Source organism: Neomonachus schauinslandi, chromosome 2, assembly GCF_002201575.2.
Source record: "Neomonachus schauinslandi chromosome 2, ASM220157v2, whole genome shotgun sequence".
NCBI classification, from domain to species: Eukaryota; Metazoa; Chordata; class Mammalia; order Carnivora; family Phocidae; genus Neomonachus; species Neomonachus schauinslandi.
Window position 1 is genome coordinate 85,974,905 of NC_058404.1, and position 26,745 is coordinate 86,001,649.

General features: G+C 44.5%; 1 protein-coding gene across 1 annotated transcript in view; it reads left to right on the forward strand.

Moving 5' to 3' along the window:
- The first annotated feature begins 3,618 nt into the window (after nucleotides 1–3,618).
- SETD7 (SET domain containing 7, histone lysine methyltransferase) overlaps nucleotides 3,619–26,745 on the forward strand; it is a 41,875-nt gene continuing 18,748 nt past the window's right edge. The window contains exons 1-3 of the mRNA XM_021679338.1: nucleotides 3,619–4,317; nucleotides 12,095–12,224; nucleotides 24,006–24,207. Coding sequence (XP_021535013.1) covers nucleotides 4,278–4,317; nucleotides 12,095–12,224; nucleotides 24,006–24,207 — 372 coding nt within the window. The 5' untranslated portion in view covers nucleotides 3,619–4,277. The remainder of the gene's footprint in view (nucleotides 4,318–12,094; nucleotides 12,225–24,005; nucleotides 24,208–26,745) is intronic.

The window sequence follows — 26,745 nt, forward strand, 5'->3', positions numbered from 1 at the left end:
ACTTTTCCCAGGAAAAGAATTTTTAGAGCCCACTTACAGATGGAAAAACTAAGGTCCAGAGAGCGTAATTGCCCAGTTGCATGGCTAGTTCTTAAAGGATATAAAACAAATGGGGTGAAAATTCAATCAAATTGGCGAACTTGGTGGGAAAAAATCTTGTTAAGGGGTGAGCAGTGCCAAATTAAGACTTGATGGTTATTTAAGAGTTCCTTCACCCATTCTGCTCTTGTCTCCCTGTTGGCCGTATAAGCAAATAAAGCAGAGCCAGGATATCAGCCACAGTTCCTCCAGGACACCTGAGGCCTTCCTGCCTTCCAGGATCATGGAGGCTCAGAAGACCGCCAGGAGCCCCTCCAGACCTACCAGCAGGGCAGGATGAGGGATCAGTCATCCCAGAGTCCCTAGCTCGGGGTCACTAGCCAGCACCAGTGAATCCTGCATGAGCTCCCCAACCAGTAGGTTTTTCACAATTCATTTAGTGCATAGAGATGAATTGACAAAATTGTCGCCCCTAAATGTAGGAAGGTGCATAAAATACAAGATGCCTCTAAAAGTATATTGATCGCAAGAGTTCCAGGAGTCTTGTAAGTAAGTATCATCCTTCTCTGGGGGAAAGACAGGGGCAGTAAAATGAAGAAGATAACTCAGTATTGTTACTGCTCACTGCAGTGCTGCGCAGAGGGACTTACGTTTCCCAAGCTGAGTGTGAAGAGAAGTGTATATCCTGGGATGCAAGGAAGCAAGACCGAGCAGCTCAGAAAAGTCACGTCTTGGTGTGAGCATGGAGGCCATCGCCCCCCAGCCCTGGCTGTCCGAGGTCCTGTGCAGTCCCCTCCTCCTGGTGGGGCTCGCTGCGACTGTGCTCTTGGATCTGCTGAGTTAGGAGCCGGGCCGCGCTGCCACCGCTGCACATGCTGATTAAGAGCTTGATTGATTTTCTAGCCCGTGACCACATTGGTGGGGACAGAGTACGACAGAGGAGAATGGCGGGGAGCCAAGTGCAAAGAGGGTTTATGACATGAGCTCTCAATGAAGGCAACTGTGGGAAAGAATGCAATGGATGCAGATTTGGGGCCAGTAGATGTGGGAAAGTAGAACAACTCAAAATCGCTCTTCAGACTTGAGCTAAAACAAAGCACTTTGCCAAAACACAGGAAGAGGATCCAGTCTGGGAGACTCAGCACTGTTTATATAAAACAAAATATTCCTGTCTGCAAAATCAGCACGGACAAGGCTTAACCTTCACTCTGTACCAGGCACCGTGTTGGGTTCTGGAGCTACAAATAAGAATCAGTCTAGAGAAGACGATCGAAAACGTACACGGAATGATTTGTAAAAATGTAAATATATCTTAAGGGAACCATAAAAACAATTTTGCCTAAACTTTGGGCCCAGAGCCAGCAAGGATGAATGGTAGAGGGAGGGGGCCTGCGGCTGTGTCCCCACCACTGCTGCCTGCCTTGTGTGCAAATCTGAGGAAGGTTCTCAGGGAACTTTCACTCCCTACAGCCCGTTCTGACAGGGAGGCCCTGGTGCTCCCCACCCCCACCCTTACAGTCCAGAGAAGGCCTGCTTCAGTGACAGGGGCCATGGGCAGGGTTCCAGGTGCTTTCAAAGTAGCAGGTGGAAAGTGAGCACTTGACGGTGGGGGGGGGGGGCGGGGGGAGGTGGGACCTCACAGCACCAGGGGAGAGTTGGACATCCTCCTCTGAACCTAAAGTTAGGGGCAGGACACTTGGGACATGATTCCTCCCCACGCCCCCACATACTCGCTCACCATAAACTTACTACCCGTGGTTCCACCTGTGTGTTGTGAGAGGCGATTTCCTCCAACCCACCTGTCCCCTGCTTTAGCTCCCTTTGAGTAAAGGAACAAATTATTTTTGCTTCCTATAGCTTTCAGCATCTTTTTTTTTTGCCCCCTGGTAAACTGGAAACTGGAGAAGATGAGTATCTGGTGTGTTTTTGTGCATCCATATAATACATAAGGGAGGAAATGTTACGGCTTTTTTTTGCAAAGGGGGAAATAAGAACAAATACCATATAACTCAAAACCAGTGAGTGACCAAGTTCAGTACCTGATAGCTTTTTTAAAAAATCAGAAATAAACTCCTCTTACTACGGTTCATGTTTGAAAATGATGTAACCCGGAGTGGCTCTTTCATCTTCCACTGCAGCAACACCTCTGTGTAGCTTTAAAGCCCAGGTATCTGCACTGGAGGACTTTCAGGAGGTTAAACTTAAGCCAGAAGACTTCAGAGAGGTGTAGTCTAAGCCAGGAGACCTCAGAGTAATCTAGCTTCAGCTGGGGTGGGACCTCAGAGTGGTCAAGCCTAGGATGGCAGACCGCTGAGTGGCCTAGACTAAGCTGGAGGGACCTTATACCAGTCAGTATAGCCTCAGCAAGAGGAACTCAAAGTGGTCTAGCCTAAGCCGGGAGATCTGAGTGGTCTACCCTAAGCCAAGGGACCTCTGAGTGCTTTAGCCTAAGCTGGGGATCTCAGAGTCGTCCAGCCTAAGTCTCTTATCTCCCGCAGGAGGAATTCAGGCTGGCAAGGGGAGGGGGGGCTCCCAGGGCCCCTCTGCAGGTCAGCAGCACCAGAACCCTAGTGTCCTAACTCCTGGTCCAGGGCCCTTCCCTCTGTTTCTAAAACAGTCAAAAGGAATTGAAATTCCTGGCAATGTATGGAACGAGTGTCCCTAACACTGTTCTTTTTTTCACAAAGGGAAAACTGAATTTAAGAAGAAACTCACAATACTCGATAAAAATATTTTGCACTTAAGCACAAAGCCAAAAACAAGGCGTGGTCGCCCGGGTGCTGGAAGTACTCTGAAATCCCCAAAGTCTCACTCGTTGTTCAGAAAACAAAATGGAACAACTTTTCTTCGCTCGCTCCTGTCCCCTCCTCCCGTGCAGTAGCTGTTCTTGGCAGATGCCCAGAGCAGCACCCTGTAATTCCACGGTACATTGTGTACATTTGCATCCATTTAACCAGCTATTTACAGCCGCCCTTTACCGCCACCTGTAAGAGGCAATGCCATAATGACTCTCAGTGGCTGGGCCGGGAACTGGGTGCCCCGTGATTTTCTCCACTTGAAGAGCCCGAATCTATGGAGCGGTTGGCACTTGGAGGCACTGGGGCATCACACGTACAGGGCGGAAGGCGCGAGAAGGAGGCGCGCCAGACGGAGGGTCCTTCCTCGTTAGCTCCGCTCGGTGGCTCCTTTTCCATTACCGCAACCACGAGGAGGAACCTGCCGGGCCTTCCGTGCGGCTTGTTTCCTGCCTGATAACGAGCCCGCTGCCATTTGGATTTGCTGAATTTCTGAATCACCCGAGCGGCCTGACAGTCCGGAGGAGGGTGGGGACTCGGCGCGCTGGGGTGGGGGCCCCAGTCCGGCGGAATCAGGGCTGGATGTTACCCCCTTGAGTCCGGGAAACCTGCTCGCGGATGTGATGCGGCGACGCAGGGACACCTGCGCTCCCCTGCGTGCTGCACTCGTGCAGCTCCGGGTGGCAAACGGGGTGAAGTGGGGGCGAGGGCGAGAGGAAGTTGAGGTGCTGGAGCGTCAGAAACGCTGCCTTGGCTTCCCTTGCTCTTGGGAGGCTGTCCCAAGGCGGGGCTGGAGGGCTCTGCACGGCGGACTTCCAAGTTGCCCCGGCACAGCAGGAGGTCGGGAGTTTTGAGCCCCCTGAGGGCGTTACCCCGGAGGTCCCAAGTCCCCACGAGAAGCCGGGTGCACAGGACGGCGTGGCGCGCTCGGAGCGCACCGAGCCGAGCAGAAGGAAAAGATAAACCCTGATGGACCCGGGGGCTGGCTGGCTGGGGCGCAGAGTCAGCGCGGACCGGGAGCGCCTTTCGTTTTAAGGAGCCTTACTTCTGGGAAGGGACAGGGAACTGTCAATCAGCGAGGGAGGGAGCGCACCGGCGCTGGGTGATGTCAGCGGATCATCTGCTCGATAACAAAGAGAGGGTATTACAGGAGAAAGTTGCAGCGGCGGCGGCGGCCACGGCGGCACCCCGGAGCATCGGAGACGAGGGGCCAGCGGGCGAAGGGAGGAGCGGGGGGACGGCTGCTGCCGCAGCAGCTTAAGACCAAGGAATTGAAAGGGCTGTAGGGGGAGGCAGTGCGAACCAGCCCCGACTGCCCCTCCTCTTCCTCCTCCTCCTCCAAACTCGCAGGGTTCAGCCCCAGCGCTCGCTCAGCCACCGGGAGCACCCGGACGGACGGGAGGCAGCCGCGCGGCCCCGAGCTGGGCACGGTCCCCAGGCGCCATGGATAGCGACGACGAGATGGTGGAGGAGGCGGTGGAAGGTACAGCGTTTCTCTGGGGCTGGGGGAGGAGGCGCCGAGGGCTTGGAACGCGGAAGGAGTGGCGGGCTGCGACCCGCGCGGCGCCGGGCCCCGCGGCCGCCACTGTCCCCTACGCGGGTGGCCCGCTGCCCGGCTCGGGCACGGGCCGGGCGGCCACGGCCACGCCGCCGGGAGCGCGCACTGCGCGGCGGGGCGCAGGCCGGGAACGGGGTTCTGCCGGGCCGGGGCCCCCGGGAGGGTCCGGCCGCTCCAGCCCGCCGGGCCACAGCCTGCATCCGCCCTCGGAGTTGCGAACCTGCCCCGCACTCTGGCCTCCCCGCTTTCGGGGATGGAAGGTGGGGGTGCGCAGGACAGCCCCCCCGAGACCGGCAGTCTCGGCGGAGCGACTCCCCCGCCCGGTTTTGGCAACCCGAGCCCCTCTCCGGCCGCCAGCCCTTTCCTTCCGCTCGCCGCAGCGACCTGCGGTAACCGCGGCCGCGTCCGGGTCCGTCCCCCGGCGCAGCGCACGGGGCCGACTCAGGCACGTGGCAGCCGCGGCCGGGGCGGCCGCTCTTCCGAAAAGATGAAATCATTGCAGGGCAACGCACCACGCTCCCGACCCGGGGCTTGAACGCACGCCGCCCCGGAGGCGGTGGCCTTCCCCTCTGCTGCCCCCGAGCGAACTCAGGCAAACCGCCCCTCCCCCTTCCTGCTTCCGCGCTCGGGTGCCGCCGCCGCCACGCTGTGCAGGCGCGCCGCAAGCCCTGACCGAAATTGCTGGGTGACACTTAACTTTCTGAATTCCATGCCGTTGGTTGTGGGTGATATCACCGCCTCGGTGTCGTGTTTCTCCGCCCCTTCTCTTCTAGCGCCCCTCCCCCGACTTTTCTCGCCACTTTGTTTTGCTGAGTTTCTCCACCTCTTTTTTTGCTAGTTCTAAAAAGCGAGGTGGGGACGTTATACAATCTAGTTGTTTGTATCAGGGGATGTTACGATTTTGTAACAGTGAATACTGGAAAATACTCTTTAGCGTGTTTACTTATTTGATTCCACCCCAGACAGTACGTCGTGATGCTTTGCAATGTTGTGTGGTATTATTCCAGAATATTTTAAACCAAGTGTCCAAGTAAATAATGTTAAGCTTTTGGTTGAAGCTGGTTTCTATTTAATTTGTATAAACAAGCGGTTATAAAAGGTAAAGCAAAATAAAGTAGCAACACTGTGCAAATGCATAAGGATATATAGAGAAGAAATCAATTTTTATAAAACATAATTAGTGATCTTGAGGTCTTACGGTGAGACTAAGTATAATAATAATTCTGAATTCTCTGAAAGATACCAATCCTGATGTAACTGTTAAAACTTATTGCTCTATCCAGCTTCAAAGAGTGTCGGTGGTGGTGGTTGTTTTAATTTCACAGTGTTGTGAATTCACAGAACTATTTATCTAATAAGCAAATTTGGGGGCTTCTGGGGACCCCAAAGACAGTGATTGAGAGGGTCCATTGGAAGCCTTCGTTTAATTTAAATTATTGACTTGTGCTTTCGTGTTATGAAAAATAAATGAAAAATGTGCTCTTTTCAAATTGTTAGGGCTTGTTCTCATTCTTCAAAGTTTACTTTTATTTGTAAAAATTTATTTGTAAAAATTTAATGCAAACCCTTGATCACAGGCAGTGCTCCTCAGGTTAAAACCACATTCCTTTTTGAAGCTGTTTAGAAACCTAAGGCCCCGTTGTCCGTGATCCCTGGGTTCCTTGCAGAATGTGAACAAGCAGCTTTAGAAATATATCTGTTGTTTTTGAGGTTGTCCACTGGATAGTTCCTTATACAAACAAGGAAGAATCTGATATATAGGGCAAACCATATACATTATTGTCCCAAATCAGAATATGCGTGAGAGTGAGAGGGGTCACTATTAATACTCATGCGGGCACAACTAGTTTAAGCCATCAGTGTCTGGGGGCAATCCAGGACACATGGTCACTCACTTGTACCTGACAGTAAACAAGAGTAGCACAGACTCTTTTAGAGTCTTTAAAAGCATCTAAGGCTCGAACTCCCAGTGTCTAGAGCTTGCGTGTGTACACGAAGTGAACTGTACCAGTGGGCTTTTCTCTAGCCATTGTTGGCCTTTTTAGTGCTGTCTGTAACAGTCTTTGCTTATCATCTAACATGTCCCTGGGAGACTGGTAAAAGGCTAGTTTGAATATCTTGGTGTTGAAGTATCACCTACCTCTCTCCATAAACAGAGCCTCTGGTCTCCGCAGTTTAGTTGTCTTCACTATTATGATCACTGCTATAATTGTTTAGTTCTTACTGTGTTCAGGCTCTGGGCTAAATGTTTCACACACACATTATCCACTCAGTCTTACGAGGTGGGCCCTAATATTATCCTAATTTTACAGGGGAGGGAACTGAGGCATGGAAGAGTTAAGAACGAATCCAGGGACACTCAGCGAGGTAGGGGACAGGCTTAGACCTCCAGAACCTCATTCCACCATACCAGACTGTCTCCCTACATTTTTCCTATTTTTTTTTTTTAATTTTTAGTGAGTCCGTCAAATATATGAAATACTTGGTAATTGAGTTTGGAAGCAACAGTTAAGTACTGTGTCAGTATCAGTCTTTATTGCTCTAGAGTTTGATTCTGACAGTTCAGTGACTGTCAGAAAAATGTATTTGGGGAAAGAGAATTTAGCTTACAGCCTCTCCAACAGACATCCTTTTTCCTTTTTCTTCCTCCTTAGCAATTTACCCTGGGGAAGAAATTGGTCTTTGCAGGACTAGAGTTGAAATGTTGGTTCTCTGTCAGGGTGGAACCGTAGCCTGGGTGAAGTTCTAGGCTCTGAGTGGATGAATCCCGAGGGGAGGTGGACAGTGGAGGGAGTAACTGTTTCCTCCTGCTGGCTGTGCTCCTTCGGGAAGGCAGCAAGCCCTGGGCCTCAGAGGGCTCGAGAAAGCCGCCTGAGATCCTGCTGTGGCTTTTTAAAAACTCTTCCAGGCTCGTTGGTTCAGGAGGAAGTGGTGTTTATTACTAGATTTATTGCTGTGTCTACCCATAGATAACAAAAATGGATACAATGGGGTCCCTACTATAATTTTAAATAGGTCTGTCATATCCAAACAGATGAATTATGGTGGTTGAGAGGAAGTAAAAATTACTTCCAGCTTGGGGAGGGAGATGGAGAAAGATTTCCCAGAAGAGGTGGTATGGAGTTGATTCTAGTTGAGATGGGGCCTCAGTGAGTGAACACAGACGTTGGCACCTTGTCGTTACAGAGGCACATTCAGAGACTAATCACTTGGCTCTGCCGGAACAGGGGGCCTAGGAGAAAAGTGGAGGGTAAGACAGGGCAAGAGGCCGTGTCACAGGCTGAAAATGTGGGTTGTGTACTGAAAGTGATGGGAGGCCACGGGGGCTTTTTAGAACTGGGAATGACAGGATCAGAGCCCTGTTCTGGGAAGATGAGCCAGCAATGGTGAGCAGGATAAGGGATCACCGAGAAGGTTCTTTGAAATAATCCAGATATGTGGTTAAGCAGGCAAGAAAAAATGGAAAGGCTTGGAAAAATATAGGAGACGCTGAGGAAAGCTACTCAAAAAAAAAAAAAAGGAAGTATCAGAATGTCTGGAAATAAGGAGCCAGAATGAAAACAAACAAATCAGTGTTCCACTACCCCAAGCTCCTCAAAATATTAAAAATATTTTTAAGTCCCCCAAATATCTTATCCTGCCTGTCTCTAACAAGGCTGGCTCATGCTCTGTACTTAGGAAAAATGCATGCTAGGTACACGGGCACCACCCCCTCCCTGTGGGCCGCGCACTAAAATTATGACCCTCACAACTAATCATTGAGCTCTCACAAAGAATTACTCTCAAAAATGAAAGTATGTTTTTAACAACCAGTGTAAATGCATCATCATGAGGGCATGTTTTTTGCACTAGACAGAATCAGTTCGCCTTTTATTAATATTACTTTTTTAAGCAGCTCTATTCCATAAAACCAACAATGCATGTAAGGGTCTCTTGTTCTGAAGGAAACACACTACACACACACACACACACACACGCCCTACTCTCAGATCTCCTGTGGGTCTCTTTTCTGAGGGAAACACACTACACACACACACACACACAGAGGCCCTACTCTCAGATCTCCTGTGGGTCTCTTATTCTGAGGGAAACACACTACACACACACATACAGAGGCCCTACTCTCAGATCTCCTCTGGGTAAGCCTGAGGCAGTCAGCAGCCGGGTGTCTGACCCAGAGGGAATTTCCTTCGCAGAGATGGACCAGCACTGCGCAGAATACAGGCCTGGCTCTCATCAGGTTAAGAAAAAAAGCTCAGAGGTAACTTGAGGGGGAAATTTTAGCTTGCTATCTGTTCAATAGATAATGATCTTTAGAACAAAGTGAAAAAGTAAAGGTATGAGACTGTTATATTTTTTTCCTTCTCTAACCTCTGTAAATATTTAAAATCACGCTGGGGACCGATCTACAACACATGAGCTGGGACAGCATTATCAACACCGAACAGTCATTCAAGTGAATTTTCCTGTTGTCTGAGTGGTGTTCAACCTCTGTTTAGTGGGAACTGGCCCAGAAGGCTGTTGGCTGACTTGGAGCATTTTACAAATTGACCTCAATCCAAGCAAGGAGGACTAGTGTTTCTCTTGGAGTTAGGTAACACTTGGAAGGGATAGGAATTTGCTGTTGGAGATCCTGGTGGTTTTTTGAGAACTACCTTAACTCCAAAGGCTTCTTCCACTTCTCTTCCTGGGTCCCCAGGATACCTCTCTCTTTAGTGATACCTTCTTCCATCAGCAGCAGGGAAGAAAGGGCATGCTGCTAGTTTGCCCTTATCTGGAGAGAAAAAGATTGAAAGAATTGGGGAAGGGGCTTTCAGTATTCATTAGCACGTTCGGAGTGGCTAATGGGTTTCTTGGGTGCAAGGCGTGGGCTTCCTCAGATGAGGAAATAAGCTTGGAATGTGGGGGCTTGTTGTGAGGTTTACTTGAGAGAACAGGAAAGGATGTTACCCATTGCCAGATGCCTAATAGGTATGCAGACTTTTTTCTTCTCTGTATAGCAGCAGTATTAAGTGACTAATACTGACCAGACAGCTACTCCATGGTGCTATTATCCACGTGGTGTTTGAACAAGAGCTATACCAGAAGATCATCTATAGAAGCACTAATGTTGAAAGGAGGTGTGAGGGCATAACAACCTAATCTCTTCTCTTCCCTACATTGCTTTCTTTGGAAAGTCTCTTTGTTGTTATTGCTTTGGTTGTTGTAGATACAAGGTTCTACTGCTAGGAAAACCACTCCAGGCTATTAAATATTCAGGGTAGAATTCTCGAATGATCACAACCCTTAATTTCTTGCTCTTTTTAATTGATCCTGTTAATTGATAACATCATCCTCCTTTTGGAAAGATGAGAGGAAAACAAAACAAACAAGCCAACAAGAGGGGGCCTGCTGTGGACTGATAGAGGGAGAGGGAAACAACGCACATCCGCATCTTTCCAAACACAGTGCCACCCAAGAAATGGCTCGCATTCTCTGTGCCTCTCTCACTAGAGACTAAGTAGGTGATGGGACAACTCTTCACTGGCCTGTTGAAAGACCCATTGACACAAGCATCCTTCATGGAATGGGATTGACGTTTTTGCTTTCATCTCAGTTGGGATCAGTGCTGTCCTTCAAGGGCTTTTAGCATGTTCCATGCTAAGTGTCCACATGACACTTTAAATTTTCTCTAATTTTCCACTGCTGGGGATGTACCTGCAATGTTTTATTCAGAAATAGGACAGGACTGCTGTGAATGAGGGACGGTGGAATTGAAATTTCTACACTGGATTTTTTCTCCCTTAGTGCTCATGTTTACCATAATAGTTCTCTTGATCTAAAAGTACAATAAGAAATTTCATCAAACTTGAACTTTTTCAAGTCTGAAATATGTGAACTGTTTTCTGTGGGGAAAACACTTTCAACTAATTAGTGAGCACTTCAATATAAGGCTAAAATGATTATTTTGATATTTACACCTAAATTCTAAGTAGAATGCTAAATTCATAGAAATGTTAATCCCAACATTTCATAAAAGCAGGCTTTTAGCTATACACGGGGTGGGTCTTTTTATGAAAGGAAAAAAGGTATATTTCATTTATTTCAATGAGAGAAATGTCACCGGTACCTACTTAGAAAATAATTGTCCAAATGATTTCATATGACTCAAGTATTATTGAATATGCCATGAATAGTTAGTTTTTGAGTTAGAAGAAAGCAATTATGGCCTAGTTGCTTTCTAACCATTAATTTCCTGGCCCTTTGTAGAAAAAAATTTGTGTTAAGAGGAAAGGAACCATATTGATTGTGATTTAAGTAGTCATGTTTTATTGTAATATTCTAGGTAATTCATTCTATACAGAGTCGGATGTAGCAATAAAATAGTGTATTTGTTCATTGTTATTTTATGTTTATGTAATCAATAACACAAATAAAGAGCTTTTTTGTTCTTCATAATAACACTTACTTAACCTCTCTTCTAAGGGATTTTTTTTTTTTTTTAATCATGTTAGAAGAAACCGTTTTAGGAGACTAAAGCATTCATTGTGGGGATATGGTTTGTGTTTTCTTTTATGTCTGTGAGCCATCTGGAAGCCCCCTTTAAGTGTTTAATGTTCCTGCATTGCACACCGTGTTTAATGCTTTCATACCTTTTACATCCATGACCCAGGTTGTTAACCCAGGAAAAAGCCAAGAGATTAACTACTGCCTTCATTTTCACCCACTTCCATAAAATTAGCTCACCAGAATAATTGGGGAGATACCAGTGAGGTGACTTCTGGGTTTTGTGAAATATGTAGATAATAATAAAAACCTAATATTGACTATAAACATAAATATGGGACTATACCGGTCTGTGACCCAGGAAGAACCAGCAGTTTAAAGATCACAGTATAATAAGAGCTGCTGATGTTCAAAATCACTGTTGAAATGGCCACGTGGATACTTGCAGCTGCGTTAAAGCACAAACCCTCGGAACGTAGTGGTAGAGGGTATATGACAACTAAACATTCAAGGCTGAAAGACATTGTAAAGGAAAGCAGTAAGTTCAAGGGTAAGCTTAAGTTCAGGCTTAGAAGGACTATGAGTTCATGTGTGAGTACAGTGTGAGGTGTATAAATATTAGGGCAGTTTCAGAGACGTGGCTATGTCCCTTGTTGTGTGAGCATACAGAGCAAAGGTTTTCAGAAGTCACCCAGCTAGCAGTCCTCCACATCATACCATATAATGATTTATAAAATCATATTGTATACTGAGTTCTACAACTAGATACCTTACTGCAAAGACAAAGTACCTTACAATAGACTATAAAATGGTGCTATCTCAATCACATTTCAATTAAGCAAGAGAGTTGGGGGCATTGATTCCAAATATGAGCAGTGCCACGTAGGGAAGTACTTGGTAAATGGAAACATGCAGATGTTATTATTGGTAATAACTTGTAGTTCCCAGTAAAATGCAAGCTCATTTTTGGTCCCTCATCTGAAATGTGTTTAAGTCCCTCTACTGTGGCCCCTGTCCGTTCACAAAGTGTACATAACAGACAAGTTGATACTGCTGATGCAGGCACAGAACGCTTGGCAGGCGCTCTCCCCCGAGAGGGGGCGGGGGGGGGGGGCTTTGGCTGCCCAGGGAACTTGCGGGCAGGATCTGAGCACAGACATGTCAGTGGGAACGTGTTGAAGATGTTAAGGTTTGCCTTGTGATTCCCTTTCTCCAGGGCACCTGGATGATGATGGATTACCACACGGCTTCTGCACGGTCACTTACTCCTCCACGGACAGATTTGAGGGGAACTTTGTTCACGGAGAAAAGAACGGACGGGGCAAGTTCTTCTTCTTTGATGGCAGGTAGCACTCACCGTTTTGTTTTTTGTTTTGTCTTGTCAGGGGGTGGGTACCAAATTACTTCACTTGAAGGAATGATACAAATGAAAGAATTCAAGTGGATGTTTTGGTCCCACTTATAGAAAAGGCAAAAGTCACCCCAACATGTATACACTGCTCTGGGGACCAAGGGAGTCACTCAGGCTGCTCTGGGGAGCCAGCCTGCGGCTTAGGTCCTTCATCACTGCCTCCTAGGCTGTGCTTACCACAGCTCTCCTGTCATGCCCGAGTCAGGGAGCTCCCATTATGCACATGACAGTTACGGGGCTCACCCAGTTCTTTGATGGATTTCACCTGCTTGTCCCCGTGTACTCAGTCTCCTTGAAGTCACACAAACGGGGGTTGTTTTTGTCAGGGGCCAGTTTGGGCAGCTCAGATTGTGACTGATTCTCACTGCTTTTCAAGGATAACACCCAGTCACTCCAGTACACGCAGCCCTCTCTCTCCCAGTTGTCACGGTCTGGCTCCTCCATACCCTGAAGGATAGTGCGGCCACCTCGTGGGTTCTGCAGCTTCATTTTCTCAGCATTTTCCCCGTCCTCACGAGACGGGTCAAGAAAATATTTAGCAAGGCTCTTCCAAGCTGCCTCAGCACGGTTCAAGCAGGGAGGCCCGGGACAGGTGAACGTAGGAGGGGTTCAGCTCCAGATTCACGGTGCGTGGCAGGCTTACTCTTTGGGATGACTGTCACTATGTGTGGTACCTTCTTGCTGATATCACAACTCGTACTGTCGACGTTCTACCTCTAGCTAAAATATGTTCCCCAGCAGGGTTCTTGTTACTTTGCTTTCACCTCCCGTCTGAGAATGCCATGAGGCAGAAGCTCCTTACCCTCTTGAAATAGGCGGGAATGACCCTCTTGAAATAGGCGGAGAAATGACTTTCTCTTTCAGGAAAAGATGGCATTGTATGGGTGCAGCTTTCAAACTGCGACTTTTAAACCATGTCGGTTTCAGAAACAGAGAACGACCGGGTGAATTTCTCAAGCATTTGGAGGAATTCAGAGGCATGGGGAGGCCGGCTCTCTTTCTGCCCACTTGACTGGGGAATAGGGAACTGGACTTAGCTAAAGCAGGTTATAGGATTCTGTAGGGTCGAGCACTGCTTCTAAGCTCTGGACATGGGTAATAAGCCGAAGCTTCCTAAGCCACGGAATTCCTCTGGGAAAGGGAAATGTCTAAGCTGACAGTTCCAAGGGTGACAGAGGGACTGGCTTGTGACCCAGAAGGTCTTTTCTATGGAGGGAGTGGGTTGTTTTTAAAGTTTTTCACAGTTCTTCAGGCCCTCCATTATCTGATACAAGGAGAAGTGAGGAAAGTAATAAAAACCCATCATAGAACTTTGGTACAATTTCGTTTTCATTATTAATCCCAATCTTCTCTTTCCCATGTTCCCTAACCCCACACCACATCTCTTTTTAGCAGAGCTTTGCTTACAAACTGTATATATTTTTTTAAAGATTTTAAGTTATCTCTACACCCAGTGTGGGGCTCAAACTCAGAACCCGAAATCAAGAGTCTCACGCTCCACCGACTGAGCCAGCCAGGCGCCCCACAAACTGTACCTTTTAAATGGCCAGATATTTTACTCTCTTTCCTTGGCCCTGCTGGGGATACCTGGTGGACATCTGAGTCCCACACAGGACTTGCAAGATTTGGTGTCAATGCTTTCTTCTCTCATGATTCCTTTAACCTGTCCAGAGGGAAACTTTTCCTGCCTCATTCTCATAGCAGTTTATTTATACCTCTTTTCTGGAAAGTGTTACTTCTTACCTCATGCTGCAGTCATTCTTTTATTCATTCAACAAATGTATATTTGTGCAAATGTCTTATTTCCCCTATAGGACAGAGGTTTCCTTGAGGACAGAAGCTGATCTGCTACGCTTCATGGCACTTTCCCTTAATTTGATACTAAAAAAAAAAGAGGTCTTGCTAAATGAGTGTGGAAGCAGAAAGAGAAGGTAGAATTCACTCAGAACCCCCACTCCACCCCCACCACACACACACACACACACACACACACACACACACTCATGCTTTAAAGCTGGTAGTTTGATGATCATACCCGGTGATTGACTTGAGGGAAACAGTGCAGCAGGGTTGGCTGGTTATAATGTTGCTTTCTTGCTTCCCAGACCTGACATGCAGTGTTGAAGGGCTAGACTGCTCTTCCGCACCAGTGTGCTAGGAATGAGCTGTGTTAGCTCCAAGATACTGATCCTGTTGGCCCCGGGGGGAGCTGAGTGGGGCCTGACACTTCCCAAGCACCTCCCTCCCTCCGTCAAGCTAGTCACTTCTAGCTGCAGGTAGCTTTACCCACTTCCTCTTGCAGTCCTGCGCATGCGTGGCACCGCGGCGGGGGCGGGGGGCAGGGGAGAAACTGAAACACTGGTCAGGTTGGAACAGGAGGCCAGTAACTATCAATGGAATAGAAAGAAATTCATTGGCTTTTTTTTTTTTCTTTTTGAGGCACTAATTCACTAGATTTTATATGTACCAGTCAAACATCTATAGAGACTTCGGTCAGATAGAATCAAAGAATGATGGTGTTAGCACAGACCTCAGGAGGTCACCTTTGTACCCTTCTTCAGATAGATTGGGGCTTAGAGGGGAGAAAGTCAGTATCACTGCTTTTATCATATGTGATGTAGCGGTGTGGTGACAGGTTCTCAAAAGGTCACTGTCACCTTCTTTCTTCAGCCCAATACTGAGCATATTACGAGGCATCTGCTGAAAGGATTTGCTATAAACATTAGTGAGATAATCTTATGACTGAAAAAAAAAAGGCCGTGGAATCTACTAGGTCTTTTTAAGGAGGGTGCAGGATGTGGTCATGGAGAAGTCAGCTGTTTCTCCATGGAACAGTACCTTAATTTACATTTGTCAATTATTAATTTTTCTCCCTATTAACTGCTCCCAATTTTTAGGGTCTGATGTATTGGGTAAAACAAAGTGGGGACCCCATGCTTTCTTTTTTTTTTTTTTTTTTAAAGATTTTATTTATTTATTTGAGACAGAATGAGAGAGACAGAGAGCACATGAGAGGGGGGAGGGTCAGAGGGAGAAGCAGACTCCCTGCCGAGCAGGGAGCCCGATGCGGGACTCGATCCAGGGACTCCAGGATCATGACCCGAGCCGAAGGCAGTCGCTTAACCAACTGAGCCACCCAGGCACCCCGGGGACCCCATGCTTTCAGTCCAAGTCAGGAGGCTTTAGCCTGAAAAAAATCCCCCCAAAAAGGCTGAAATCAAGGTTTTAAAACAACAGGTGAGGAAACAAAAAGTTTCTGCAAGAGTTTTTAAAAGCTGTCCAAACTTGTAACACAGGCTTGTGCTCCCATCAGAGGGTTTGTTTGCAATTGCCAGAACCTGTCTGGAAAATTGCAGAGTGTAGTGACAAAAGATTTAGCCTGGTGCATTCTAATCTTATATGACACCTGAACCTGGGTGTCGGATTTCTGTAACCCACTTTACTGCGGTACAGTTCACGTACAGAAAGCTGTCCATATTTAACATATACAACTTGATGAATTTGGAGGTAAGTATATATTCATGAAACCATTACCACAGTCTATGCCATAAGCTATGTATGTGATTTATGAGAGGGTTACAAACAAATATAAATTTATATCAGGGAAATTCTAGAATCACTTTTCTACTTTACGTAGACTGTGATAATCCTGAATAAGAATTTTAAATATTCAGATCACCAGGAAAAATGGCCCTGTTAAGTTTTTTAGCCAAGTTCCTAGATAGAAGCAGAATATTTTTAAATTGCACATAGAGCAGATACTTGGTAGAATAACAGACTTCAAGAAATACACCAGTGTGGGGCGCCTGGGTGGCTCAGTCAGTTACGTGTCTGACTCTTGGTTTTGGCTCAGGTCATGATCTCAGGGTCCTGAGATTGAACCCCAAATGGAGCCCTGCATTGGGCTCTGCACTCAGCAAGGAGTCTGCTTGTCCCTCTCCCTGTTCCACCCCCCAAGCACGTGCACTCTCTCATAAATAAATAAATAAATAAATAAATAAATAAAATCTTTAAACAAACAAAAGAAGAAAGAAATACACCAGTGTAAAAAGTGAATATGCCTCCCCTTTTTCTATACCCTCACCCCCCACCCCCCACATCACAGAGGTGAGCACTGTTCGCAGAGAATTTAAGCATCTTAATTAAACATACCCACGGTAAAATAAGGAAATAGCTATTTATTTCTAGATGAATTTAAATAGCCAAAATGTACATTGTACATTACTATTATCTTAGCCTCAGAATGTTTGCTAGTTTTGAGATCTTCATCAACAGTGGGTCTCTCTCCTTTATTCTGGGTGGCTCAGTTAAGCATCTGCCTTCGGTTCAGGTCATGATCCCAGGATCCTGGGATCGAGCCCCGCATCAGGCTCCCTGCTCAGCGGGAAGCCTGCTTCTCCCTCTGCCACTCCCCCTGCTTGTGTTCCCTCTCTCCCTGTGTCTCTCTCTGTCAAATGAATAAATAGAATCCTTAAAAATAAATAAATAAATAAATAAAACCAGCTTAAGTCAGAACCTTAAGTCAGATCAGTCATTCTTTACCAGATAATTTATCCCAGGAATTAGGAACGAATGGGAAAATTGACCTTATTTTTTAAATTGTCTTTTCAAGCCGTTACTGTTTTCCATTTTCTCCTCCTTTGTAAAGAATGAAGAAAATGCCCTAAGACTAAGATTAGGTCATTGGGACTTAGTATCTGCTCTGGTCCTGAGATGAAGGCATTGATGCAGTGAGGAGAAAGGGATCTAGAAGCTTCATTGCTGTGGCTCTGGAGTCTGTCTGGCACCACTGGACTGTGGTGGGTACATACTACGAAAGTATTTAGTATGCAGAGTACCTTGATGTACACATCTCTCATTTTTACATTAATCCCCAATTCTGGATGCTCATTTTAAGGCATTTTTTCCTTAATTGTTCTCATTTCAACCAAGATTTATAGATGCAAAGGTAATTTTGCAGAACTACTTGAAATTTTAGAATGGTAACAAGAAAGGTATTTCAATGCAGCTTGGGTTTGGGCTGGGTAATATTAGAGAATTGTGTGGTTTTTAGCCTGACTATGAGGTAAAGGTAAGTTAATTCATTTAGTTACATATTTTTTATATTATTGATGCTTCCCCTTGACATGCCAATAAGATTTCAAAGTATTATTTACTACTCCTAGTGTTGATTGCGACACTGATGTGTCCAGCTAAGAGGTCTTTCTGTAGTTTATCATTGGCCAAATAATCTAAGCAAGGCTGTCCATTCGGCGAGCCACTGAGAAAGGCTGACATTTTCCAGGTGACGGGCCCATGCACCATTCCTTGTGTTTGGTTTTTAGAAAATACTTGGTCACATTTCAGGGAGATTGGAGTCGGAATGGACTTCTGAAGTCATGTATTCCCAGCCTCCCATACAAGGCAAAAGTCCTTTCTGTGTTCCTGATAGTCATCCAGCTTTTGCTGGAACCAGGCTCAACAAATACATTTGTCTGTATTCTAATGAACTGTTCTGATTAAGGCAAAAACTTTTGTGACATACAGAAGGAAAGGAAGTGGGGGGGGAAAAAATGAATAACTTTGAATACCTATCATTTGTTCAACCCTGGACATGTTTCCTTCAGAACAACCTGTGAAGTAGGCTTTATAATCCTATTTTACATATGAAGAAACGAAGGCACAGAGTGGTTAAATAACTTGCCCAAGGTCACCTAATTAGCTGGAGTTGAGATTCAAGCCAAGGTGAGCTCAATTCCAGAGCCCTTCTCTTCTCACTACACCTAAAACTCTCCTCTAAAAAGAAGCAAGGAAATAGCTCTGACCCTGACTGCTTTCTTGCTTGCTTTAAGTTTACTTGAAGTCACTTGTTAGCTATAATTTGTGAAGAGTTCAAAAGAGTGCTGGGTTGAATTTATTTACTGTCTTGTAGGGGCTTGGCAAATTGTTGGAAAGGTTACTTGAAGAATCAGGTCTGAAGAACTCGGATCTGTGAACTTATTTCCTCATTTGTAAAGTGCAGATAATTATACCGACTCCTCCAAGTTACTGTGAAGATTGAATGAGAAAACCTGTAAAGACCTTGCAGAGTGGAGGGTTCCTAGGAGGCACATATGGGAAAAAATGGATTTGTTTCCTATTACTCTGTATCTGTATTTTTCCAGCTTTATTGAGATATTATCAACATATGATATATGTAAGTGTAAGGTATACAACATGATGATTTGATACACTTATATAGTGAAATGATTACCACAATAAGGTCAGTTAACACCTCCATCCCTTGATATAATGACCTTTTTTTTTAATGGTGATAATATTTGAGATCTACTCTCTTAAGAACTTTGAAGTACATAATACAGTATTGTTAATTATAGTCATCATGCTGTACATTAGATCCTCAGAACTTACTCATCTTATGGCTTGAAATTTGTCTCCTTTGACGAACAGCTCCCCATTTCCCCCATCCCCCAGCCCCTGGCCACCACCATTCTACTCTGTTCTATGAGTTAGGCTTTTTTAGATTCCACATATAAGTGAGGACATACAATATTTGTCTTTGTCTGACGTATTTCTCTTAACATAATGCCCTCAAGATCAAGGAGGATTATTATTATTTCTCACTATTGCTGTCGCTATTATTTGTTGATAATGATGGCTAGGATTATTTATTTATTTATTTTTAGACAGGGAGAGAGAGGCAGAGGGAGAGGGAGAGAGAGAATCCCAAGCAGATTCCCCACTAAGCACAGAGCCGAAGAGGGGCTCGATCTCACAACCCTGAGATCATGACCTGAGCTGAAATCAAGAGTCTAACCCTTAACCAGCTGAGCCACCCATAGGATTTATTTTTAGAGAGCAAAACTAAATTTCACTAATTGCTATTCAATACTGTCATCTTGAGCCTTTGTAATAATCAGATCCTACAGACTCCCAGATCTTCTACTAAAGGATAAAAAAAAACTTTAAAGATAGACAGCATACTCTATTACATGGAAGCATGGTAGTGCTCCATTCAGCTTGCTTATCACCCCTTGTAAGAAGTTGAAGTTTCTCTCAGATAGAGCCCGAGCAGATGGTTTGGGTTTGTGGGAGATGTTCTTCTTTTTCTTTACTTAGTGTTCATCTTTACTTAGTGTTCAGTATTTTAAAGAGATAATGTATAATATATTACTATATGTCAGTTACATCTCAATTTTTAAGAAAAGAGATAATATATATTGTCACATAAAATAACTGTTTAAACGATGTTTCAGTACCAAGAGTCACAATTTAATTCGGTTAGAGGTGGGAATTTAAAGTAGAATTATGATTCACTTAAAATTTCCCTCTTGGTTCTTGTATTACAACAGCTGACGAAAGGAAGGGAACACAATGGGGGAGGGAACAGAGTTTGTGCCTCATGAGGTGGAAAGCCTGAAACATTCTGGACCCCAGAATAACAAGGAGAAGCCCAAGCTGTCATATCTCCTAAGAGCACTTTTGTGTATTCAGATACTAAAGAGAATTTTAAAAAGAAAATATAATAATATTTGAGTAAAATGCAGATGTGTCTGTCTAGGTAAATAATTACAAAAATTCCCAGTTTCTTTTTAAGTTAGATTTCCTAATTTAATTTATCACTGGAAATTTAAGTACAAGAGCTTTGATAAAACAGGTAACAATGGTCTGTGTGTATATGTACAGAAAGAAATTTAATTAAAGTTGATGTTTTAATTTTCTCCACATTTTCTGGTTACTTGATTCAGATGCGGGTGCCAGAAAAATCTAAGTCGAAAGACCATTTTTGAAGTTTCTTAACATACTAAAGAATCTGCCAAGATGTTGAAAGAGACTTCAGGAAATACCAGTCAAGAACACTGTATATAGTATGATACCATTTTTATTAAAACAGAAACAACAAAGGTGGGAAAGTGCATGATATATAAATGGGGAAAAAGTCTTAAATGGTGTATGCCAAATTGAGCGAGAGGACCGGGAATTTCTACGTTCTACATTTTTGTAGTACTTGGTTTGGTTTTCCTTTGTTTTACAATGAATACGTGTTACTTTTTTCACTTAAAGGAACATTTATTTCATCCTTTTGCCGTGCAATGGGTTGCTCATAAATTATTCCAGACAGAGGAACCTTTCTTGCCTGTTTTTTTTTTTTGTAAATTTAAAGCAGTTTTGGTAAATGTCTTTGACTATTCCATTATCTCATAACTATTTCCCTGATGATGTTTTAAGCCCAGTTTCTCAGTAGAAAGCTCACCATCATAACCATGAGTGTGCATGCTTAATAATAATAGCTATTACTTATTTGAGCAATCTGTATGTCCTAGATCATCTTCTAAGCACTTGATATATATGAACCCATTTAATCCTTATTATAACCCTATTAGTAGCTACAGTTTACAAATGAAGAAATGAAGCAGGGAGAGTTTAAGAGACTTTCCTGATTAGCAGACTCTATGCACATATACTGCATAGAAAGAGTACTCCCTGCACTTGCATAACATTGTTATGTTCCCTCTTAATTACCTCTTCTCAAAGCAGAACTAGCCCAGTTTCCATTTCCATTCTTTCATTTAGGAAGTACCACTTGAAGATAGGCTGTGTTCCTGTGTTAGGGAGGGATACGTGGATGGGTAACACCTAACTTGTTCCTACAAAGGGCTTAGAGTCTAGTTAGAGAAATGGGACACATAAGGTGACCATCAGTAAAGACATGGAAAGCTCTGCAATGGTTCGTGATGAGGCTCCAGTGAGAAATATGGACTGGTTGCGGAGCTCAGGGTAGACTCTTGGGGAAGTAGGGTGGGTAGGCTCCGGTTAAGCCAGTATGAGCAGACTTCCTCCAAAATGCAACTCTCCATCCAGTTTCAGCAAGAAGGATGAGAAAGCTACTCGTACGTAGCTACCTCTCCAGTATTCTCTGATACTAACAGTTTAGTGGCCACAAAACAGTGCCATTTTCTCAGCATATTTCTTTTTTGAATAGAAAAATGCCAGAGGCTTGAGGATAGTCATTATTATCCCAAGGTTATTTTTGCTTTGAATAAAAAAAAAAGGAAAGAAAATGTGACCCACAGCTTTTTTCCTGAATGTGTCCTCAGGGATTTAAACCATTTGGTTACATATGTTTTAAAGGCAGAAGCAAGGATGCCATAGTTTGGGAGCTAAGATACAGAGAGGTGCATGTGCCTGGGGCCAGTGAATAGACTAATGTGAGCAGGGGACTCTAGAACAGGGATCAGCGAACTTTTTCTGTATAGGGTGAGATGGTAAATACTGTAGGCTTTTTGGGCCTACAATACAGGGGTCAGTCTTCCCTCTGCAACTCTGCTGTGGTGACATGAAGGCAGCCACAGAGAACGCGGGGAAGGACTGTGCGTACAGATACAAGGAGCAGGCCGTGGTTTGCCACCCTCCTCTGGAAGAAAAGTTAGAAAGAATGGCAGGACCTTTGACCCCAGACTCAGAAGCTTTTATTTTATTTCTTCGGTGCCAGAGGATGTCAAAGCCTTACCATTTTTCTTGCCCTGGAGGCCCCCAGTTCATGCAATAACGTGCCCCTTTGGTCGTCAGATTTCCTCCAAGCTATCATACTGATTTGCTGAGAGCATTAACAGTCTTCCTCAAGCAGGTGCTGAAAAATAATGCAGTCAGTTTTGCTCTTCAGCGCCTTAAGAGTTTGCATTTGTGCACCTTTGTCATTTGGGCAAAGAGGGAAATAGCTTTTGGTTCTTAGTGTTATGAGACTAATAGGGATGGGCTCCATTGTAAGGGACGATGGGACAAGCTACTTAGGGGGAAATATGTGCAAGTCCATATTACTGTTAAGTGATTTGCAAGACCCAGGCCTTGTAGATTTTATCATAACCTGAGAAATATTGGCAGACTAGACTAGTGTGTCAGGGGAGAATTCTGCTCAAACACACACAGGAATGTTTTGAATGTTCCTGAGAACTTAGTAAATAGGGTTGCCAGGCTGAGCAAATAAGAATCCAGGGCACTCACTTAAAATGGTATATCAGATAAGCAACAAAAAATATTTTAGGATAAGTGTGTGTTCTGCTCAATATTAGGGACCTATTTATACTAAAAAATTATCTGTTGTTTATCTGAAATTCAAACCTATCTGAGCCTCCTATATTTTATCTGGCCAGCCTAAATGGGAAGATAGGTGAGTAAGTAGTTTTTTGCACTATTGTATCATTACGTCAGTTGATTAGCTATCCTTCCCCAAGGTTGTTCTTATTTTTATTTTTTAATTTTTTTTGGTCATGGGTGGGGGGAGTCTAATGACAGTCGAAACTCACTAATTCCAACCTCATTGATACAGAATTTTGATTATTTATGCAAGGGCTATGCTAAAGTGCACTTTATTCTCTTCATGAATTTATTCAGCCTATTTATCATTGGTAGTACAAACAAAACTGAAAGAACTGTTTCTTACCCATAGTGTAAGTACAGTGTGATCAGCGGCTACAGTTACTTAGATTGTGCTTTTCATTTAACAATCATAGATCATTCTGTCATTCAGTAAGCAAGACCAGACTTTACCAGGCACAACCAGGTGCAGCCACCTCAGTTCCCACGGCCCCCTTGGCATCCCATCTATCCACATACACAGTGTGTGCCTGCCATGCTCTCCTTGTGTTCCTCGTGCTTTCTAGAACCTCCCACAATGCTCGCTACTTACGAGGCACCCTGTAAATGTTTGTTAGGTGAATTAATGGGTGAGTGCTATCTGCAGATGTTAAAACAAACTGTCACCATTGCTAAACATCTTACATTTTAAATTTTAAAAAATTATTTGAGGTACTCTTTCCCTTATTCCAAGTTGTAGTACATAGAGGGAATTTTTGGTAAAGTTGGTGTCATTGCACAATGGCCTTTGAGAAGCTAATCCTGAAAACAGATTGAAATTCCAAAAGTGTTCTATGAAGAGGGAGGGGGAGGTTCTTATAAATTCACCATGAGCAGCACCCCTGTGAGTTTCTTCTGTTGTGGAAGGAGGGGTCTCAACACCATCAGGCTGCTAATGATATTAACAAGGTTCAGCCTGCAGTCTTCCTTACTTGTCCCCATTTGCCCTGATCATGTACACACACACACACACACTCAAACACACACACACACACAGGTGCGCACATGCATATACTTAAGTAAATCCCCATATATCATCCAAATAAATGGAAGGGGTTCTTTTGACTGGATATCGATTATGGTTGTCACCCATAAATAATACACTAATGACCTAAATAAATATGTAGATATTTACATTCTAAACCACTATTGTGGTCCTTAAGGACCACTATATATACAAGCCATCTGAAAGAGCTTGAGAACCCAGTGAAGTCTGGACCAGTGTTGAGGGAATTAAACATGAGTGGTTTATATGCGAAAAGGGTAACACCACCATTTCTATTGCCTGGTACTGGTCAGCATCTTAGCCTTGAAAACATACTCAGATGAGGCTTGGTCTCAGTTTCCACCTGTGGCTTTATTCTTCTCTATTTCTGCTAGCAGAGAAAAAAGGATGAATGGGAACCGGGAAGTTAAGAATGAAATCTCCCTCTGTCCCTAATCCTACCCAAATCACGGGAGTATTTTTCTTAGCGATGTAGGGAATTCAGGAGGTGCACTGAGTACAGGTCAGCAGCGAAACAGAGCGTTGCCTGTGATCCTTTCTTCTAAGAGAGTGGGGCCATGGTCTGACTATTCCCTTCTGTTCTCCCTTCTCTCGCAGCACCCTGGAAGGGTATTATGTGGACGATGCCCTGCAGGGCCAGGGAGTGTACACTTATGAGGACGGGGGCGTTCTCCAGGGCACATATGTAGACGGAGAGCTGAATGGGCCCGCCCAGGAGTATGACACGGATGGGAGATTGATCTTCAAGGGGCAGTACAAGGATAACATTCGGCATGGAGTCTGCTGGATATACTACCCAGTAAGCCTGGTGACTGTTCATTTTGCTGGAACGTAACATGGGTTAAGCCAATGCTTTGGCTTCTGGCAATAAAGAGTAAAATGTAGCCTCTATGTTAGAAAATGTGAAGCTGTGAAACTTGAGAGAGTCACAGGAGCTGAAGCCACCAGCTTCGGAGGTGTGCCCCTCACTGTTACTCACTATCCTCTTAGATTGTTGATCCTCACAGCTACTATTCATTCCTCCTTGGTGTTGTTTTGGAAAGGAATGGATAGTCATGATTCAAACAAATTGGGACAAAATGGCTTTATTGTACCACTAATAAAGACAAAAATGTATGCTTTTTAAAAATATTCTTTTGGGGGGCACCAGGGTGGCTCAGTCGTTTAAGCATCTGCCTTCAGCTCAGGTCATGATTCCAGGGTCCTGGGATCGAGTCCTGCATCGGACTCCCTGCTCAGCGGGGGTCTGCTTCTCCCTCTCCCCGCTGCCTGCCGCTTATCCTGCTTCTGCTCTCTCTCTCTTTCTCAAGAAAATAAATTAAATCTTATATATATATATATATTCTTTTGGTATATAGAAAGAGATGGTGGAATATTCCATTGTGTTGCTATTAATTTTATTCTGGTTCTCATACAGGAGAACTGATCCAACAATCTCCCATCTTTTGGGACTTACTGCACTGTTATTACTTGATTTTACAACCCTATTCCCTACTTTATAAGTGATTTATGGCTTATGTTGCTTAAATTAAGGTAATTAAAATTAACTTGCCTTTGAGTATTTGATAACATTTTCCAATATTTCTGGAGTTTACTAGAGCAAATGATGTGGCAGAACCCATTGGCTTGGGAATTAATGCTCTAATTGTTGTTTGCATTTCAAATATCCCATCTGTTATTAGTGAATTTTCAGAAAATATGTCAGAAAATAGACCTTAGAAAATATTTTATCTACTATTGTATTTTGTCCAGGGCACCTAGCTCATTGTGTCAATAAAGCATGCAGCTCTTGATCTTGGGGTCATGAGTTTGAGCCCCGTGTTGGATATAGAGCTTACTTTAAAAAAAAAAAAAAACTAAAAATAACAATAGTAATATTTTATTTTGTCCAGAGCTTAAGTCAAAATACAAGACAATTTTTCTTACTCTGAACCCTGTCTTCTTATGATTAAAAAAACGTTAATAAAAACAAATGATCTATTGCATGTGTAGTAAGAAAAGTAGCCCCAGCTAAATCTACTTACACATTATTGTTCTTTAAAAACAAGTTATACTCTAGGAACAGGGCTTAAGGAAAGAATACTGTAAAACATTTTTAAAATAGTTACCAAAGCAATTACATATCTTCTTGGTAAGGCTCTGTGATAGATCAGGAGTCCTTTGGGTTACTGCCCATAAGGCAGGCAGGAAGAGGGACGTTGTGGAGGTACTTACCAGCTTAGGAAGACTGAGACTTCTGTTGCCTCATGAGTAGGCCGGTTGAGCATCTTGCTGACTGGGACTGGGGATCTGCTGACATGACAGTGAATCATGAAGTCAGAGAAAGTGGAACCCTCTGCGGGAGGCTGGGTATAGGAAAGAGGCCTCCTCCTACCTGTCATCTTACTTGTGACTATGATCAATTAAAGTCTCTAGAGGAGATCAAAGATGCACCAAGGTGAATGGATCCATTTCACTCTGTAGTTGCATCTTGACACCTAAATGGTGCACCTACATTTTATTTTAGTCTTTGGTGTTCATTATTATCTTATTAAATGCCAAGAGAAGACTCTGCCTTAGGAAAGAAGCACTAGGGAGTTATGAGCTTCCAAAATTAACTTGGGATAACACTTGCTTTATATATGGTATCTGTTGGCAGTTGAGGGGGCTGATCACACCCCTCTTCTCTCTGGATTCAGAATCAACTAAGACACCTATGTCTCCAGGTGTCAGAGATCAAGATGGTTATATTATAACAGTAGTGGGGGTTTGGAGATGTGATGTGGACCCAAAGTCAAAATGGGCTTCTGTTCTTTCCCCGTCTGAACTAAACAGTTGGACCAGCGGCAGATAGAGCTCTAGAAAGTTGCAGGCTGCCCCCTGGGGGAGTAGGGCCTGCCTGAGGAGCTTCCCCAAGGAGAGAACAGGAGAGGGCAACAGGTGCAGCCTGCCGGCACCGCCAGCTCCCAGGACAGCGTGCGTGAAAATGTCGCAGGACCTCTGGGCGCAGCAGGCTTTATCCTGCTAACCCCCACCCAATAAAGAGATGGGTGTCAGTGGGTGTCAGACTCTGCCTTCTCACTAATCAAATGAATGATTCCTTCTCCCATGAAGAGGAGGCACCGAGCAGAGGAGAGAAGGTAGCAGCTTCCTCCCCGACACTCCCTGACACAGCAGACAAGGACGTTTTTGTGATACAGAGTCAAAGCAGGAACAAGAAGAGGGAAAATAATGATTCGCCTTATACTATTTATAAGCTTACTCTCAGGACAGCTTATTTCTTTCAGAATGATGTCACTTGGGTGGCTCCGTTAGTTAAGTGTCTGCCTTCCACTCAGCTCATGATCCCGGGGCCCTG